This window comes from Malaclemys terrapin, chromosome 12, assembly GCF_027887155.1.
Source record: "Malaclemys terrapin pileata isolate rMalTer1 chromosome 12, rMalTer1.hap1, whole genome shotgun sequence".
NCBI lineage: Eukaryota > Metazoa > Chordata > Testudines > Emydidae > Malaclemys > Malaclemys terrapin.
Window position 1 is genome coordinate 3,851,051 of NC_071516.1, and position 19,185 is coordinate 3,870,235.

At 44.4% G+C, this 19,185-nt stretch overlaps 1 protein-coding gene across 15 annotated transcripts in view; it reads left to right on the forward strand.

Annotated features, from left to right (window-relative positions):
- Nucleotides 1–19,185, forward strand: part of RTEL1 (regulator of telomere elongation helicase 1) — a 106,271-nt gene that overhangs the window by 27,230 nt on the left and 59,856 nt on the right. For all 15 annotated transcript variants that reach the window (XR_008446750.1, XM_054045005.1, XM_054044997.1 and 12 more), the window contains 6 exons: nucleotides 4,085–4,159; nucleotides 6,402–6,483; nucleotides 10,764–10,896; nucleotides 11,933–12,046; nucleotides 16,124–16,164; nucleotides 17,341–17,426. Coding sequence is in view for 14 of the 15 variants with exons in the window: in XM_054045005.1 (XP_053900980.1) it covers nucleotides 4,085–4,159; nucleotides 6,402–6,483; nucleotides 10,764–10,896; nucleotides 11,933–12,046; nucleotides 16,124–16,164; nucleotides 17,341–17,426 (531 nt within the window). In the remaining variant the exon portion in view is untranslated. The remainder of the gene's footprint in view (nucleotides 1–4,084; nucleotides 4,160–6,401; nucleotides 6,484–10,763; nucleotides 10,897–11,932; nucleotides 12,047–16,123; nucleotides 16,165–17,340; nucleotides 17,427–19,185) is intronic.

The window sequence follows — 19,185 nt, forward strand, 5'->3', positions numbered from 1 at the left end:
CAGTGACCCCGTATAGTCAGTAATTGGCCTACTCCCACCTTCCACTCCAATGACCCTGAGGACTGCTGTAGTTGGTTGTGACCCCCTGACTCCCTCTATTCACTGTAGCTCTATGAACTTTTCCTAGTGGCTAGTAGTCCCCCGCAGCAGTTAACTTTCACTCTTTTTACTCAGAAAGCATGTGCCACACAGACTCTTTTCTGGGAGAAGATGCTGCTTGTAAATGTAAACTAAATTGTAGGAAGCGCAAAAGTGCCAGAACTGCACCTCTATCGCAATATAACGCTGTCCTCGGGAGCCAAAAAATCTTACCACGTTATATTGAACTTGCTTTGATCCGCCAGAGTGCGCAGCCCCTCCCCCCCGAGCACTGCTTTACTGCGTTATATCTGAATTCATGTTATATCGGGTCGCGTAATATCGGGGTAGAGGTGTACTAATAAAGACAGGCAGGAGGGGGATAGGAGAGAGCTAGCTGTCGGGGGAGTAGCATGGGGGACAATAAACATTCAGCAAATTCTGTGAAATTCACTTTATCTGAAAACGGAACTGGATAACTGTATGCACTGCTCTGCGTTTGGTAACAGCATAAACCACTCTTCTTATGTGCTTTTTAATTACCAAAGCACCTTAATATGTTAATAGCCTTCTAATTCAAATGGCCTCTCCTGTATTTTTTGTCTGTATACAGTACCAGAAGTTATATATTAAATCTACGGAGGACAATATATGTCAGTCTGCAGTCTCCCTTCTTGCCAAAGACTTTATATGACTGTTACTTACTTTCCTCTTTACTGGGAATAATGTTACATTTTGTAGGCTCCAGCATTCCCTATAATTACACCAGATACTTTGCTCTTAAACTTCTTGCTCAGTGGAATATGGTTGCATTCCTTTGAAGCCCTGATGTTGTACTGAAATGTTGCTAACACATTTATTTGGGCATAAGCTTTCGTGGGCTAAAACCCACTTCATCAGAAGCATGGAGTGAAAATACAGTAGGGAGGTATAAATACACAGAATATGAAAAGGTGGGAGTTGCCATACCAAGTGGGGGTCAGTGCTAACGAGCCAATTCAATTAAGGTGGAAGTGGGCTATTCTCAACAGTTGACAAGAAGGGGTGGAAATCACTTTTGTAGTGCTAATGAGGCCAACGTAAGCAAGGTGGCCCATTTCAAACAGTTGACAAGAAGGTGTGAGTATCAGCAGGGGGGAATTAGTTTTTGTAGTGACCCATCCATTCCCAGTCTTTATTCAGGCCTAATTTGGTGGTGTCCAGTTTGCAAATTAATTCCAGTTCTGCAGTTTCTCATTGGAGTCTGTTTTTGAAGTTTTTGTTGTTGAAGAATTGCCACTTTTAAGTCTGTTATTGAGTGTCCAGGGAGCTTGAAGTGTTCTCCTACTGGTTTTTGAATGTTCTAATTCTTGATGTCAGACTTATGTCCATTTATTCTTTTGCTTAGAGATTGTCCGGTTTGGCCAATGTACATGGCAGAGGGGCATTGCTGGCACATGATGGCATATATCACATTGGTAGATGTGCAGGTGAATGAGCCACTGATGGTGTGGCATTCACCTGCACATCTACCAATGTGATATATGACCCCCCACTTCGTAATGCAACTCCCATCTTTTCATATGCTGTGTATTTACACCTCCCTACTGTATTTTCCACTCCATGCATCTGATGAAGTGGGTTTTAGCCCACGAAAGCTTATGCCCTGTAGCGGGGTGAACACCCGCTCCAGCCCTGAAGGGGTTGGAAAAGCCCTGCCGTGGGCTGGGGCGGTGTAAAGAAGCAAAACCCTGGCTGATTGGGGAAGTGGCTGCAGCTGGGGCCACGCCCCAAGTTGAGCCACTCAGCCTCATAAGAAGGCCAGGGCAGGCAGAAGCGGAGGAGTCTCCCTCTGACAGGAGAGAGAGACAGGCCTGGCTGCAGTGAACTCACCGGGGACCTAGAGTGAGGCAGGGCTGGGGAAAGGCCTTGGGGGCAGGGAAGCCCGAGGCCAGCAACTCCCCAGGCTGCAGGGCCTGGTCCTAGGCCCATATAGGTATTGGGGTTGCAGAGGGGCAACCTGAGGGTGGGTAAAGGCAGCCAGACCAAACCCCTTGTTGCCTGTGATGATTGGCTGATAGACGGCAGTCTGCCCCTGAGCATGGGGCTAGATGGTGACTGGCAGTAGCCATAACTGAGTGGAATAAGGGGTGGGGGGTCCCCTGGGTGGGGAGACCCAGAGAGAGAGTGGGGTACTGCCAGGGGAGCAGCACCCAAGCCAAGGGCACCGGGATCCGGGAGGGACACGGGCCAACGACAGGCAGGACACCTGGCCTGCAGAGGGCGCTCCGGATGCTGGGTGAGCTAATTTCCGAGATGACCAGCAGGAGGGGCCGCAGCGGTGAGTGCACGCCTGATTACATACCCAAATAAATTTGTTAGTCTTTAAGGTGCCACAAGGACTCCTCTTGTTTTTGCTGATACAGACTAACACAGCTACCACTCTTAAACCTGAAATGTTGATGTTTCCAAGTGATGTACCTGAAATGCATTTTGTCACCTGTACTTGGAACATTTGGCAGCATTCAAGTAGTTAATGTGACTTCACTTCAATGGTGATTCTTGGAAACATGATAAGCGGTAATAGTGAATTTCCCAATAACTGTTTATTAGTTTTTCCATCAAGAATTGCATGCTTTGGCAGCTGAATAAACTCTCCTCCTTCTTCTAGAGTTGGAATTTGACAGGAAGGGATGATCTTGTTTTCTATTCTGTATTTTTCTAAGAAAAAGTAACTAGTTTCGTACAGCAGAATAGGCAGCTCATTCATCACAGCATCTTTCCTCCCTCTTCCACCAATTGATTCTCCTCTCTTACCCTAAAAGGAATTAGCCTTTCCTCCTCCCAGTAGCCATTGTTTACTGGTCCTGCTGCGGTCAGCTGTGCTGCCAGAAAGCAAACATCCAAAAGCACATTACAGAAAACACCCCTCCGGAGGTCACTTGAAAGAGCAGAATTAACGTATTAACCCTTTCTCTTGCATGGCAAAGATTGGACCAGTGGTTCTCAACCTGCTGGCCACTTGTGGCCCAATCAGCTTCCTTGTTATACGACCCTATTTTCAGGGGTATAACTTTTCAATTTATCATGTGTTTATTTTTGTTTGTTGGGAATTTTTTTTAAAGACATTTGCTAAAACTCCTTTTGGCCACACTAAGGTTAATTTTCATCAGTTACACTTTCCAAGAATGCTGCTTTTATTGTTTCCCCACTATAATGGGAAACAGCTTCCTTTTACTATGAACTGTATTTTCATGGGTACTGTTAATGCCTTTTAAATGTCTCAAGAAACTTGGCTGTAACAGCTGTAGCCTGCATCATTGCCAGCTTGTGTACTTTTAGAGTGTTTCTACTCATCATAAAATTAATCAAAATCCTGTTTAATTGTGTAGAACATAGAATCATAGAAATGTAGGACTGGAAAGGACCTCCATAGGTCATCTAGTCCAGTCCCCTGCACTGATGCAGGACTAAATATTATCTACACTTTACACATGCACTGTTACTTGTGTTGCTTGCATAAATTTGGTATTTGTTCACACAGATGGCTCACTAGTTCTGTAACTATCCATTTGTGCTTGAAAATATTTGTTTTATGTACTCTGGTGCTGTAATTCTGTTTGTAAAAATAGATATAATGGTGAAAGTATCTTTGACGATCAAGACAAATTTGTTTAAATACTAGCAAACCCTTTTAGGTTCTAATTATACATTTTAATACTTATTTTTCCCCTCTACTTAATAGTGTCACAGGTACTTTCAACTCACAGTGAAGAAGTCCATGTGGGAACCTAAAAAGGTTTGCTAGTATTTAAACATATTTGTCCTGATTGTCAAAGATACTTTCACCATTGCGTCTATTTTTGTGAACAGAATTACAGCACCTGAGTATAAAAAACAAATACTGCAAGATATATTTTAAAGTTATTGCAGCAGCAATCATTTTGCATAATTGTTTGTGACACGTTACTGATTTTGCTGGAGGCATCTGTTAAAATTTTCTGTGCTTTATCCATCTGTTTCTTAGATTGTTTTTAGCATTGATCCTCCAGAAGGCACATCCAGCTCCATGCCAGTTCAATCAATATCCAAGTATTATAAGGTATGGGATGCTTGATGTGTTTTGGCACTTTCTCTTCCTTTCTGGTGTTTCGTGGATGGGCTGTTGTAGTCAAGAGCAGACAGTGCAGAAATCAGTGGGAGTGGGCAGTGTAACATCAAAGTATGTTGTTGAATTCCAGGAGATGAGGATGTATAAATCCTACAGGCAGGAGCCAAGGGGATTTCAAGACTTCGAGTACTGCTTGAGATTAGAATCCATTGCTCAAGTTCCAGGAAGAAGGGAGCATCTGATTTTTAGCTCTTAAATTTCTCCTAAGAACCTAGGAAGCATGAAGATGCTGCAATTGTGAGTTATGGGAAAACTTTGATGCCACATGTTTTTGTTTAAGAATTAGGCCATGTCTACACTATGGGCGCTACAGCGGCAGCACCATAGCTATGCTGCTGTAGCATCATACTGCAGATGCTTCCTGCATTGAGGGAAGGGTGTTTTTTAAAATTGTGGTAGGAACTCCACCTCCCCGGGCCACAGTAGCTAGGTCAGCAGAAGCATTCTTCCATCAACCTAGCTGCATCTAAAGCAGGGGTTAGGTCAGCACAGCTGCGATGCCTAGGGGTCTGAATTTTTTACATCGCTGAGTGCCATAGCTATGTTGAACTAACTTTTAAGTATAGACTAGGCCTTAATATATTCCTAAACTAATCTCTTGGGTGGCTCAAGTTTTGAAGCCCCACTTACAGTCCTCTGAACACCCTTTTTATTCACAATGCCTAGAGGGGATTTCATCCTCTTCATTCCAGCATAGGGAGTCCATGCATCAAAGTGCATTTGCTTTAAAAACATGACACTCCTCTTTCTTCATGTTTATCTACCAAGAGACACACATACTTCACCAGTAAAACTGTGTCAGCTTCCCCCAACCCCGAAAGAATTGGACAGTGTGAGAAATGGTGCATGGAAAGGTTTGAAATGAACTGTCCTACATAGCATTTGGGAAGTGCTAAACTTGATTCCCGTGAGAAAGAACTGAATTAACTATGGCACTACTTAATTTTTCTTTTCCTACACTAAATACAGTAAAACCCCATCCATCAAAAGGGAAGAAGAGAATGTAATTTATTCCGATAAATGGAGAATGGGATACACTGACCTTTCAATGCAATATTAAATGTTACGACACCTCTTAATTTTGGCTAATGGGTATTTTTGGACGAGGGGTTTGTATAAACCAGGTTCCTACTGCATTTGGTAAATTGAATTGTGTGTTTAATCTTGGCAGATGCTTTGAAGGTATTTTGGAAAGGGTCTGATCCTTAGAAGCATAGATCTCCTTTCTTTAGACTTTGAGGATTGCAGACATCAATACTTTCCCTCCCTGTTGTCTGGCATTACTTTTTAATTGTAGCACGCAACTCCCAGGCCCCTTTCCCACCTGCATTCTCTGTCCTACAGACCCCTTTGGGTAGAGAAATGTATGACATTAAAATGGTAGGGCTGGGAAAGAAATTCTAGCCCAGCAAACCTGCCCTCTTTTGGCTGATCTTAGCCCTACCTTCTTGCATTTTTAACAGACCCCCCTCAATCCTTTCCTTCTCCAGAAAGAATGTCCATCATTTATACTCTTAGCATCAATCACTTTCCCTGACAGTTTACTCCATGGGTTTACCCCGCATTTCAAATTATTCTCCTGGTGTTCCTTCTTAACTCCAAACTGCTAATTTTTAGGTTGCCCTGTAGTTTTTGAACTCTTTACCTATGTGAACATTTTCTTTTGGCTTTTTCCTTTGCTTTCATCATTTTGAAATCATCTGAGATAGGATCACTTTTCACCTCAAATGAAGAAAAGCCAGTCTTTTCTCTCAGAAATTTTATTCTCAAGACTTAATATTTTTGTTGCCCTATATACAGCATCTCCTTCTAATAATCTTCTTCTTGTAATTCTGTACACTGCATTCCAATGGGAGGTAACAAGTGCCACACTAAATAATTGTATTATTTGCCTTTGCTTTATGCAACCCAGGAAATCCTGCTCTAACAAATTGGTTCAAAATGGCAATTTGAGCGGTGGTGTGTTCCTGTACTCGTTGGATTTTTGGGGGGGGTAAGTGGGCGGGGGGAGGAGAAATGAGGAAAGGCAAATGCCAAACACTGTAAGCATTATAAGAACTGCTGGTGAACTTCAATTATCCAGGGCTGGACCTAGGCTTATGGGGGTGCAGATGTATCTAATTTCTGCAACAGTCTTTGGGAAGATGTCGTCATGTACCTATTTTTTCCACAGGTGCACATTCATATGGATACCAGTAATCAGAAAAAAAAGCAGAGGACAGACCTATGGAGTTCATCAGTAACAAAAAAAGAAGGTGCAGGAATGGGCTGTGATGGGAGGTTAATTCAAAAGCCAGTTAACAAGGCCTTCCCTGACTTAAATAAAATAAATATTGGAAACTGTCCGAGTGGTTGAAAATGCTAGTACAGCAAGCATTTCAGTCTGCAGTGTCTCATGTCACTCAACAGGGAGCGCCATCGCAGGGCTGTGCATGAAGCTCCACCTAGTCTTCCTTGAATGTCAGAACGGCTGTGCTGGGTGGGAAGGCAAAACAGAGTAGTTCCTTAAGGAACTTTGTGGGCTTACCTGAACACACATTGCATTGCTTTAACTGTATTAAATTAGTTACATTGATATAACCCCTCTAGTGTGGATACAGTTATATCACCTCACAGGTATTTAATACCAGTACACCTGTTCCCGTATAGGAATGGCAATAAGCTATACTGGCATAAAGCACTGTTCTTGCTAGAGGTTGCACAGGTATAACTATTTTTAAAAAATCAATCCTTTAACTGAAATAGTTATACCCATACAAAACTGTGTTGACTAGCCCTAAGGGGAAAAAGTACCCGTGGGGGTTGGGGGGAAATATTGAGATTTTCCTCTTGCCTTTAGTCTTCTTTGTTGCATGCTTTTCTGGTACTAAAAGGTTAATTGAGACTGCCGCACTAGTTTTGTAAGACTTAACATCAGGAGCCAATCAGGTGGGAGGTTAATTGGCTCCTTGGAATCTTTGCCAGCCAGTGCAGTTATTTGTCTTTTAACTGTCTTTGTAGCATAAACTGCTGCTCAATGGGTCTTGAAGGTTCTGAATTCTAATCATTGTCCTCCTTTGTAAAGCCTGGTTATAAACAGCAGGTCAGGTAGAGTTGTGGTTTCTCTAAGTGGCAAAGGCAGCACATTACAGGGGCATCTTCTGCATGGGCACAAACACAGAGAACTGGGTTTGCAAGCTTACTGAGCGGACACATTTTTGATGTAATAAATAGAAGGCAACACCCTGGCCTCTTTCTATGTAAAACTCTTTCTAAGAATAAGTTAGTGTTCTATACAGAATATGTCTACACTGCAGTTAAAACTCCCCGGCTGGCACATGCCAGGTGACGTGGATTTAGGCTAAGGGGCTGTTTAATTGCAGTGTAGACGTTATTGGGCTGCAGCCTGAATTCTGGGACCCTCACAGGGTCTTAGTCTGGGCTCCAGCCCAAGCCCAAATGTCTACACTGCAGTTAAACAGCCCCTGAGCTTGAGCCCAAGTCAGCTGGCACAGGCCAGCTGCGGGTTTTTAATTCCAGGGGTAACGTAGCTATCAATGTTCTGAGTTGTTATCTTAGTAGAAACCTTTCAGTTCCGGCTGCGGAGCTGTAACTGGTTGTCTCATTCTAAGCACCTATCATCAGGCTCTTGCAATGTGCCTGAAAAAATTACCCTTTCGAATTAAGTCTCCCATGTTTATTTTACTAGAGGTCCCATGCCAGTTAGCAGCATCACAGCCTCAATATGCTCCATTAGGTAACCCTATTGTGAGACCTCTGTACTTAAGCACAACCGGGTACTGTCATGGTGGAGCTTCAGCCTTAACTGTACATTTTGAGCCTTTCATGATTAAATAGGGTTTTCTACTGTTATTTCCGCTCCTTACATCTGTTATCTGGCACCATCTCAGTATAACCCTGCTGCAGAATGAAACAGAATTCAGAAGCCAAGTTTCTCTCTGAACTTAAGGCTTTTTCCCAAGCCACTAAACCTGCTCCAAGTTGGATTTAGTGAGGATATAACCTCCCTTTAAATAAATAAATAAATAAATAAATAAATCAGTTAATCAGGGCAAACAAAACAGACCTTTTGACAATCTTTGGTTAGAGCATTAAGGCTCAGAAGTTATGTTAGGGTCCCTGTATTTAAATTTCCTGTGGAAGATGGTACACAGTGCTAGAAGGAAATAATTTGGTTGTCTGGAGGCCTCTCTAAGGATACATCCATGCTGAAATTGGAAAATGTAATTTCCAGCTCGAGGAAACATATCCGCACTAGCTTGTTTAAGGGCTAGTGAGCTAAAATTAGAAGTGTAGCCACAGCAGCATGAGCCGTGGGAGGGATAGCTGGACAAGTACGTCCCTAGGATCACAGATGGAAATGTACTCTGGGTAGCTAGCCTGTCCCTCCATTTCCTGCGCAGCAGTTACATTGCTATTTTTAGTGCACTGGCTTGATTAGCACTAACACATTTCCTTGAAATGGAAATTACACCTCCATTTCCAGTGTAGACCTGCCTTAAGAGTTTATCTTGTTTTGTTTGTCGGTATCTGGTTTCATAATTTTGGCACTTAAACAATGGAAGCTGTTTGTTTTTTCCATGTAAAAATATTCACCTTGAGGCCAAAACCAACTTATTTTTAGGAATATCAGTAGTCCTAGCACTTCAGCTGTTGTTTTTGGACCTCCTCCTCTTAGTATTTCAATGAAATAAGTGTTGACTTTAGTGATGTCAGTTCTAAATGTAAGCATAGTTCTCTGATAACTTGAACGTTTTGTTTTCTTCAAATATTGTGTAATCTTAGTTTTCTATTACAAGAATTCTCCTGGACAAATTTCATTATTGGGGGTGGGGTGGGGAAAGAGGAAGCGGAGCAAACAGCACAGTTTGCTTTGGTTTTGTTTTGTTTTGTTTTTTTATGTTTGGGTGTTTTGTATACATCAGCCTTGCAAAATTGTCATGAAAATCTTCCACAGTTTACCAGGGACAAAATATTTTCTTTACCTCTTCTTCAAAACAAAAAAATTACTCATGACAAGCTAGTTAGTAGACTTACAACATATGCAAATCCTACAGATGACAAAAACAGCCAAAAGCAAATATTTCCTCACATAGGTGCTGTAATGCTCCTGTTAGGATAGTCTGTAGGAATACTGTCAGATGCCTGAAAAGTGCTGCTTTTCAGTGGATTTTATGGGGATCTGTCTTGGCTCAGCTCACTAAAAAGAGTTTAACACCTTGGGCTAAATTCTCGCTTTGGGCTACCCATATGCTCAAAAAGTCACAACCAGTGGAGGAACCACAGGCTTTCGCTGTTGTGGTCCAATCCTGCCTCCTCCAGAATCCATGGAATTGACACTCTGAAAGCCCCCTGCATGTTCAGAGAGAGAGGATGTTTCAGGGGTGGGCTTATGAGTGGGGGAGGGGGGGGTGTTTCCTCTCTCTGAACCGCCCACACTCTCCCTCAGCATCCTCCTCATCTGGGATTACCGGTGCTCCTTGCTTGAATGTCTCTACTCACCTTGTGTGGGCACTCTCCCAGACCTATCCACATACAGGTCCAATTAGAGACTGCCTCCACCATGCTAATTTGCACCAGTTTTGGTGTGTAGTGAAGAGGTTTGCTCATAGTCTCTGAATATAAATCTCCAAGGCTTCAGTATCTCCTGGGTGTGTTTGCCCAAAGGGCTGTGTGCAGGAAGGAGTGCGGAGAATAAAACATTGGTTTTAAAATAATTTTCCGCCTCTAATGATGGGTACTGAGTGACTCACTTGAGAAGCACAGCTTGATCAGGGTTGGAAGAAGCTTTCAGTTAGCTCCCCTGCAGAAGTACCAATTGCTGTCTTTGGACCAGGAGGGCTTAGTTTAAGGTATGTGTAATGGGTGATGTGTTTGAAGGAAGGCCTGAGACTTTGGAGGGGCCCAGTCACTCCTTATATTCAAAAGTGGTGTTCATTATATTCAAAAGCGATGTTACATGCTTTTCAACCATGTTGCCAGGATGGATAAAAACACCTTAGCACGCTGTGCTCTCAAACTCTCCATCAACATATGAAGGGGCGTGCACATCTTGACCCTACCTGATACCGCCTGTGGGGATGCCCCAGAGATTTGTGGACTCATAGGATTGAACCAGTTCTGGGAACTTCTCTATACATGGTGCCTGGTGCAACACCATCAACCTTGGTTACTCTAGCTGGCACAATCATCCTTAGTAGACTGTGTGTTTGATGAAGATAACGACAGTCTCTCGTTGAAATTAGAAACTACTGAAATTTGGATGGGTGTTGACCTTCAACCTTGCTTTGAATTGGCAGACTTAAGTTCAGAGACAAGCTGAAGCCACAAACCCCAGGTCCAGACACCCCTAAACAGGTATGAAAACTTAGTACTAGGTTCTTGCTTTGTGGTTTGTGCCCATCTCCAGTTATAGAACCTCAAACTCTGGTTTACAGCACGAGCAACTCAGACACTGTATAGACAGACCTCGGTTCTGGTCTCCACTGTATAGACAGACCTCGGTTCTTAGTGTTTTATTTTCTATTTGATACAGGAAAGGTCTTGAGCTACTGGTGTTTCAGCCCCGGGTACAGCATGCATGAGCTGGTCCGTCAAGGAGTCCGGACAATCATTCTCACTAGTGGGACCCTCTCCCCACTCTCCTCCTTCACCATGGAAATGCAGATGTAAGTTCATTTCTTTCTGTGCAAATAAAGTCATTAGATGGCATTATTTACTGTTTGTAAGCCAATCTCATGGGCCTTATCTCATGATTTTTGAATGCTTGGGATTGGAAATGAAATGACGGCTTAGAACTGGCATGAAGAGGATGCAAAGTAATGCACATTGGAAAACATAATTCCAACTATAAATATAAAATGATGGGTCTAAATGAACTGTTCCACTCAAGAAAGAGATCTTGGAGTCATTATGGATAGTTCTCTAAAAACATCCACTCAATGTGCAGGACAGTCAAAAAAGCGAACAGAATGTTGGGAATCATTAAGAAAGGGATAGATAATAAGACAGAAAATATCCTATTGCCTCTATATAAATCCATGGTCCGTGCAGATGTGGTCGCCCCATCTCAAAAAAGATATATTGGAATTGGAAAAGGTTCAGAAAAGGGCAACAAAAATTGTTAGGGGTATGGAACGGCTTCTGTATAAGGAGAGATTAATAAGACTGGGACTTTTTGGCTTGGAAAAGAGACTAAGAGGGGATATGATAGAGGTCTATAAAATCATGACTGGAGTGGAGAAAGTAAATAAGGAAGTGTTATCTACTATTTCTCATAATACAAGAACTAGAGGTCACCAAGTGAAATTAATAGGCAGCAGGTTTAAAACAAAAAAAGGAAGTATTTTTTCACACAACACACATCCAACCTGTGGAACTCTTTGCCAGAGGATGTTGTGAAGGCCAAGACTGTAACAGGGTTCAAAAAAGAACTAGATAAATTCATGGAGGATAGATAGGTCTATCAATGGGTATTAGCCAGACTGGGTAGGGATGGTGTCCTAGCCTCTGTTTGCCAGAAGCTGGGAATCGGTAGCAGGATGGATCACTTGATGATTACCTGTTCTGTTCATTCCCTCTGGGGCACCTGGCATTGGTCACTGTTGGAAGTCAGGATACTGGGCTAATTGGACCTTTGGTCTGACCCAGTATGGCCGTTCTTATGCTCTTACATTAGAGATCATCTCTCTCCTGTTTCCTCAGTCCTTTCCCCGTTTGCTTGGAAAATCCACATGTTATTGATAAACACCAGATATGGGTGGGGATAATTCCCAAGGGACCAGACGGAGGTCTGCTCAGCTCTACCTATGAAAAAAGGTAATCCGCTCTTTCGTTTAAATACTGCTGTGAAGTCTTGGGTATCAGTGTATGAGTTCTGTTTAAATGAGAGTGCTTGTGGGAAAAGTGATCTGCAAAGTTCACTTCTTAGATAAACAGGCTTCTAATTAGTAACAGGAAGCAGCAGAAGGTGAGGTTATAGAGAAATGTTATGCTTCTACATTTCGGTTTGTGCTTAGCCAATCTGGAAAAAAGCAGAGAATTTCTATGCTGGGGAAAAAAAGAAACATAAGTGCTGTTGCCTAGAAAACTAAAGACCTGAAATTAAGGTTCCCCCTTTTGTTCTGTTTCTATTCTATAATGTCATTTTTTGCTTAAAAACCTGTTTGTAGAACTTTAAGAAGTAGTTCCATGCTTTATGTATTTATCAATTCTTTATAAGAACGTTATTTACCTAACAGAGTAGCATGGTTGTTTTGGCACCATTGTATTCACCTCTGTGAATGGGTGTTTAAAGAGGTAGTCCTTTTGAAGTTTCTGGGGTGAGGGAGAAGCTTTTCTGCATATCAACCATATTTTCCTATTTTAATTACCTTTCCAAAATATTCAAAGCAATTATATCCTGATACTTTTTCATCCATTTTAAGTTCAACTTTATATATACATTCCCCTGTTTAAGACTGCTTTTGTTTGGGTTTAGCCAGGGCAGATGTGGCCTTTTTAGTGATACTCAGTAAACCAAAACCACTGCCCATAGAAGGGTTTTTACCACATAAAAGGAGACTTGCCAGAGATTCCATGAAGTTTGCTATTGATTATATGCGGAAAGCACTCAGATACTATAATGATGGGTGACAATATACAGTCCTATGATAGTATATTGCTAGTCCAAGAAACTTAGTTGGCCTGCCATTTAAATTTATTTTGACGTAAGATACCACTGAGGTTTTTTCCTTTCCACAGTGTGTTGTGTGGAGTAAGTGAAGCATACAGTGTTTGGTGTAATTCCCACGATTTCTCAAGGGTAATAGCATCAGTATTTGTAGTAATAGTTGTTCTTCAAGTGCTTGTTCATGTCCATTCCAATCAGGTGTGTGCACATGCACGATGGATGGAAGATTTTTCCCTTAGCAGCATCCATTGGGTCGGTCTGGGCGCCCCCTGGAGTTGTGCCTTCATGGCATTCAATATAGAACGACCCACCACCTCTTCAGTTCCTTCTTACTGCCAGTGATGGTTGGCTGGAACTTCCCTTACACCTTGCTTAGCAAGCGCATTCTGTAGTCATTGCATATAGTTACCATAGTGTCTTCTTAATATTAAAGTTGTTGGGGGTTTCCCCCACCCATCCCTCCTCCCTGTAGCCATGGGATGCCATGGTCCTTGCGGTTTAAAAATTGTGTGGCCTCAGCCACCTTTGTCCCGCCATCAGCTACGCATCTGCCCTCGGTGCCTACCCACACCCCAATGCCTCTGACAGTGGCACAGTCGTCGACTCCAGTACCGATCTCGGCAGCGTCCTTGCGGTCATCTTCCATGCTGGCACCGTTGTCGACGTCAACTACGACGCAGACACCAATGGCCCCGGTGCCGAGGGCCCTCCGCCTTCGTCGGCACCTGTGAGTGGATCGGCACTGGCTTCATCGATGGTTCCTCCCGTCGTACTGATGACGGCGTCAACTCTTGGTCCGGTGTCTGCAGCTCCGGTGCCGTCTGGCACGCCACTAGCACCAGCGCTGCCCCGAGAGTCTCGGGACCCTCTGGAGGCCGATGGCAGGGAGCATCCGCTCATTATAAAAGCTTTCTCCTCTTCATCACTGGATGAAGCATTGGCGGTTACAGCCATAGCCCCGGCGCTTGAGGACAACAGGGTGCTGCAGCAGTTGCTGCGCAGGGCCACTCAGGGTCTGGGCATTAAGGCCGAGGAGGTGGTAGAGGAGGCTGATCCCATGGTGGACATCCTCGCACCATCAGGACCGTCCCGTATTGCCCTTCCACTTACTAAAACCATTGTAGACACCACCAAGACCCTGTGGCAGACCCCAGCTTCCTTGCCGCCCACTGCCAAGTGCAATGAGAGGTGTTATTTCATATCCACCAGAGGGTTCGAACATTTATAGTTCAAAAAACAGGGAGGCTAAGTGTCTAGACCTGGTTGGGAGAAAGGGGGTCTGCTGCTCTGTATCTCTAACCAACAGGCCATCGTCAGCAGGTACTCGTACAACATCTGTGCGGCGATGGCCAAGTTTATGGAACTCCTCCCGTTGGACTCCAGAACCGAGTTCTTGGCCTTGGTGGAGGAGGGGAAGCTAATATCCCAGGTTTCCCTCCAGGCTGCATTGGATGGTGCTGATGCCGCCACTAGGGTCATGGCAACTGGGGTAGCCGTGAGGAGGAGCTCCTGGCTCCAAGTCTCGGGGCTCCCTTATGAGGTCCAGCAAACTATTCAGGACCTCCCATTTGAGGGTGAGACTCTTCTTTCTGAAAAGACTGACAAGAGGCTGCACAGCCTGAAAGACTTATGAGCTACCCTCAAGTCCTTGGGACTGCACACTCCTGCCACACAGCAGAGACACTTCCGACCGCAACCTCCTCCGAGATTCCATCAGCAGAACCGACAGGATGGTTCTCGGAGGAGGAACAGGAGTGGCAGGAGGAGGCAACACTCATCCTCAGGCTGCCCTCTGGTCCTAAACTGGCCTTTTGAGGAAATCTGCAGAGCAGCAATGTGGTCCTCCATACACCCTTTCGCCGTGCATTATGCGATTACCCAGCAGGCCAGAGACTGTGGCCTTCGGAAGAGCAGCACTCCAATCAGTGGACAGCTCTGCCCCCACCTCCTGAACTTGGCTTGGGAGTCATCTGATTGGAATGGACATGAACAAGCACTCACTTCTCGTAACTGTTGTTCATGTCCATTCCAATACCTACCCTCCTACCCCTCTGTCGGAGTAGCCGGCAAGAAGGAACTGAAGGGGTGGCGTGTCAGCAGGGCTCTATATTGAGCGCCATGAAGGCGTGACTGCAGGGGGCACCCAGGCCGGCCCGACGGATGCTGCTAAGGGAAAAATCTTCCGTCCATCGTGCACCTGCGTGCGCACACACCTGATTGGAATGGACATGAACAACAAACACATCTTGAATAACAGTTACAAGAAATGAGTAACCGTTTTTTACTCCCCCTCACTCCCCACAGGCTTAATAAGAAAACAGAGCATGCAAAACTGTCTGGAACTAAAGAGAAGGAAACCAGGAGATTAAAATAAAGACCAAATGTGGGGAATTTCCATAGAAACCAGCACAGTATGCTACTGTACAAGCAGTGCTGAGCCAAACAAAAGCGCTTAGGGACAGTGACTAATTCGGCTGTCACTAGTAATATAGTAACCAAACCCATCTCCTTTTTTTTTCCCATGGCATCACCACACCTAGTTGATCATCAGTCATTTTAATCATCACAATGTTGGCAGTTTCTACAGACCACTCTCTAACAGGATTCTGTTCCTTAATTCATTACTGTTAATAATTAGCCTTATTACGTGTGGTCATGTGTACTTCCACTGATTGAAGGCTGATATGTTAGGACCTAGATTTTCTTCACTGCTAACGTCTCAAAATTGTTAATTTTTCTGTTATTCGAGATTGTCTGCTTGTTGCCATCTTGACTATTCCTACCCGTTTGGGGCATTGGATGCTGCTGATGTGCGACGTACAAAAGCTAGTTGTAGGAGGATCTTCCTCTGTTTCTATGTAGGTGCTTGGCTCTTGTGGCGCAATAAGTAATGTATTGCCCTAGTAGTGACTCACACTGGCAGATCATAGTGTTATAGAAGCATTTGGAGGTAGAGCCTCTTCAGTCTTTCTTTCCTAGAGGACTGTGGAGTCCTCCTGCAAAGCAAAGTGGGAGGAAATAAGTGAAGAAAACTTGGACATCATGATTGCTAGCGGGAATGCTTGAAATGCCCTTGACTTTGAGGTTCGTCCATGAGGAGGGGAGTGAAGGCACAGGAGAAGGAGAGAGGATGCGGGTTTAGCAGTGCAACATTATTCCAAACAAGAGTGAGTTAATAAAAGGACATGTGATGGTGATGCTGATTGGTATTGTCGTCTTTGTAGGTTTTCTGTGGAATGTCTATCTTCTCTGGGGAAAACAATAGGTAAGTGACGTTATCAGATTCAGGAAACAAGCTTCTGCTCTGGATTATTTATAAATGAGCGGGGAATGGGGGAAATGCCTTCTAAACAAATATAAGCAAGTTTCAGAGGGGTAGCCATGTTAGCAAGTATCAGTAAAAACAAGGAGGAGTCCTTGTAGCACCTTAGAGACTAACACATTTATTTGGGCATAAGCTTTCGTGGGATATAACCCACTTCATCAGAGGCATGGAGTGGAAAATACCATAAGCAGGTATAAATATACAGCACATGAAAAGATGGGAGTTGCCTTACTAAGTAGCCAATTTGATTGGGGTGGATGTAGCCTATTCCCAACAGTTGACAAGAAGGGGTGAATATCAACAGAGGGAAAATTACTTTTTGTAGTGCTAACGAGGCCAATTCAATCAAAATGGATGTGGCCCATTCCCAGCAGTTGACAAGAAGGTTTCTGGACATCATCATAGGACCCAACCACATCAGCCACACCATCAAGGGCTTGTTCATCTGCACATCTACCAATGTAATATTTTGTGCCAGCAATGCCCCTCTGCCATGTACATTGACCAAACCAGACAGTCTCTATGCGAAAGAATAAATAGACACAAATCAGACATGAAGAATTGTAACATTCAAAAACCAGTAGGAGAGCACTTCAGTCTCCTTGGACACTCAATAAGACTTAAAAGTTGTCATTCTTCAACAACAAAACTTCAAAAACAGACTTCAATGAGAAAGTGCAGAACTGGAATTAATTTGCAAACTTGACACCATCAAAGTAGGCCTGAATAAAGACTGGAAGTGGCTGGGTCACTACAAAAAATAATTTTCCCTCTGATACTCACATCTTCCTGTAGGAAACAATTCAACCCTGGCATGGAGATGGACAAGACAACTTATTAGGTATTTTCCATCTCTTAGCCACATACTTCTAGCGTACAGATGTGGTATGTTGTGTCAGTATTGTTCAATGGAATGCTAACCAGGCTAGAACAGTGGTGATAATATAGTCCTCTTCCAACACTCGCTTGTCTCTCCCACCCTTTCCATCAAGAAGATGAAGAGGAGTTGTAGGGAGACCAGTACGTGCCCTGAGAAAAGTAGGCTAATCCCCTACCAACGCCTCAGAATGGAAGTGTTCTGAATGGTGATATTATGCACCATCTTTCTTGTTGCAGGTAATCTTGTGCGAATTATACCACATGGGCTGCTGGTTTTCTTCCCTTCGTATCCGGTCATGGATAAAAGCCTGGAATATTGGAGAGTATGTTGGTTCTTTATGTATGAATTGTAGTTACACCCTTTGGACCAAATTTTCACAAACAGGTGCTTATATTGGAGTTCCCAGTACTGCAGTCTAGCACTGACTTGCCCAAATACTTATTTTATGCATCTCTGTGTTCATATACATTTATTGTCTATATTGTGACATAAGGTTGTGAACAGCACTCTCTAGACAAATAAGCCCTAGCTTAAAAAAAGCTTAAAGTCATAACACAACAGACGCTGAACAATGAGGGAACTGTGGAACGAGTAGAGCAAGAGATAAAAGAAGCCTGGTTAATTAGGCACGTTTCTACAAATTAATGTATGCTTGAGGTGGGACTGGTAGCACCACCTGTTGTTAAAGTTGCCCAACACATCCTGTTATAAGACCCTGTTTTCAGTTTCAGTAATTTTGCCAAACTTTAACCATTTGGGCTGAAATTCTTCATGACAGATGTCTGCCTCAGCCGGAATATTTTGCTTTGCCCATGTTAAAAAATTCTGGTGAGCCCCCCCCCCCTTTTTTTTTTTTAATGTTCTCTTGCCCCCATGCTTTGAAAGAGGGACTTGAAATTTGTGGTGGCCTTTGTGTCAGGGATTTACTTTTGGTGTCTCTGTGAAAATCCACACAAATTTGACCAAGTTATTAGCCTTTGCAAAATCTCAGTTTGTGCATGCTCAGTAGAGGCTTAGATTTTAGCAGCTAAATTCCCAAAGATTCTGTGCATGCTAGCCATGCTCTAGCCCAGTGGTTTTCAAACTTTTTTTTCTGGCGACCCAGTTGAAGAAAACTGTTAATGTCCACGACCCAGTGCAGCTGGAGATGAGGGGCTATGGGCTGGGTGTGAGAGTGAGGGCTGCGGGGTGGGGACGGGAATGAGTGGTTCGGGATGTGGGAGGGGGCTCTAGGCTGGGGCAAGGGGTTGGGGTATGGGAGGGGGTCGGGGCTCTGGGCTGGGGGTGCAGACTCTGGGGTGGAGCTGTGGATGAAGTGTGTGGGGTACAGGAAGGGGCTCAGAGTTTTGGGGGGGCTCAGGGCTGGGGCAGGGGGTTAGGGTGTCGGAGGGGGTCAGGTCTCTGGCTGGGGGTGCAGGCTCTTGGCTGGGGCTCGGGATGAGGGGTTTGGGGTGCAGGAAAGGGCTCTGGGTTTGGGGTGCAGGGTTGGGGCGCAGGCTTACCTCAGGCGGCTCCCGGTCAGTGGCGCAGCAGGGGTGCTAAGGCAGGCTTCCTGCCTGTCCTGGCACCGCGGACCGTGCTGCGCCCTGGAAGCAGCCAGCAGCAGGTCCGGCTCCTAGGCGTAGGCATGCAAACGGCTCCGCGCAGCTCTCACCCACAGGCATTGACACCCCACCAACATGCCCCCCCAGCTCCCATTGGCTGGCTTCCGGCCAATGGGAGTGCAGAGCTGGTGCTCGGAGTGGGGGCAGCATGCGGAGCCCCATGGCCTCCCCGCCTAGGTCATGGACCTGCTGCTGGCCGCTTCCAGGGCGCAGCACAGTGTCAGAACAAGTAGGAACTAGCCTGCCTTATCCTTAACCTATTATTCATAAGACTTACCTGCAAAAATGGATACGCTTCCATTCCTGGTATTCTCATCACCCTTTGAGAGCCTCAGAAGCTCCGCTCTTAAGGTCCTAGATTACCTGATTCTCAGACCTTGTGTCTTTAAGTCCATGAGCTCAGTTAGAATACACCTGGCTGCTGTTACAGCCTTCCTTTTTTCTATAGAAGGGGTGTCAGTCTTTGCCCATCCAACC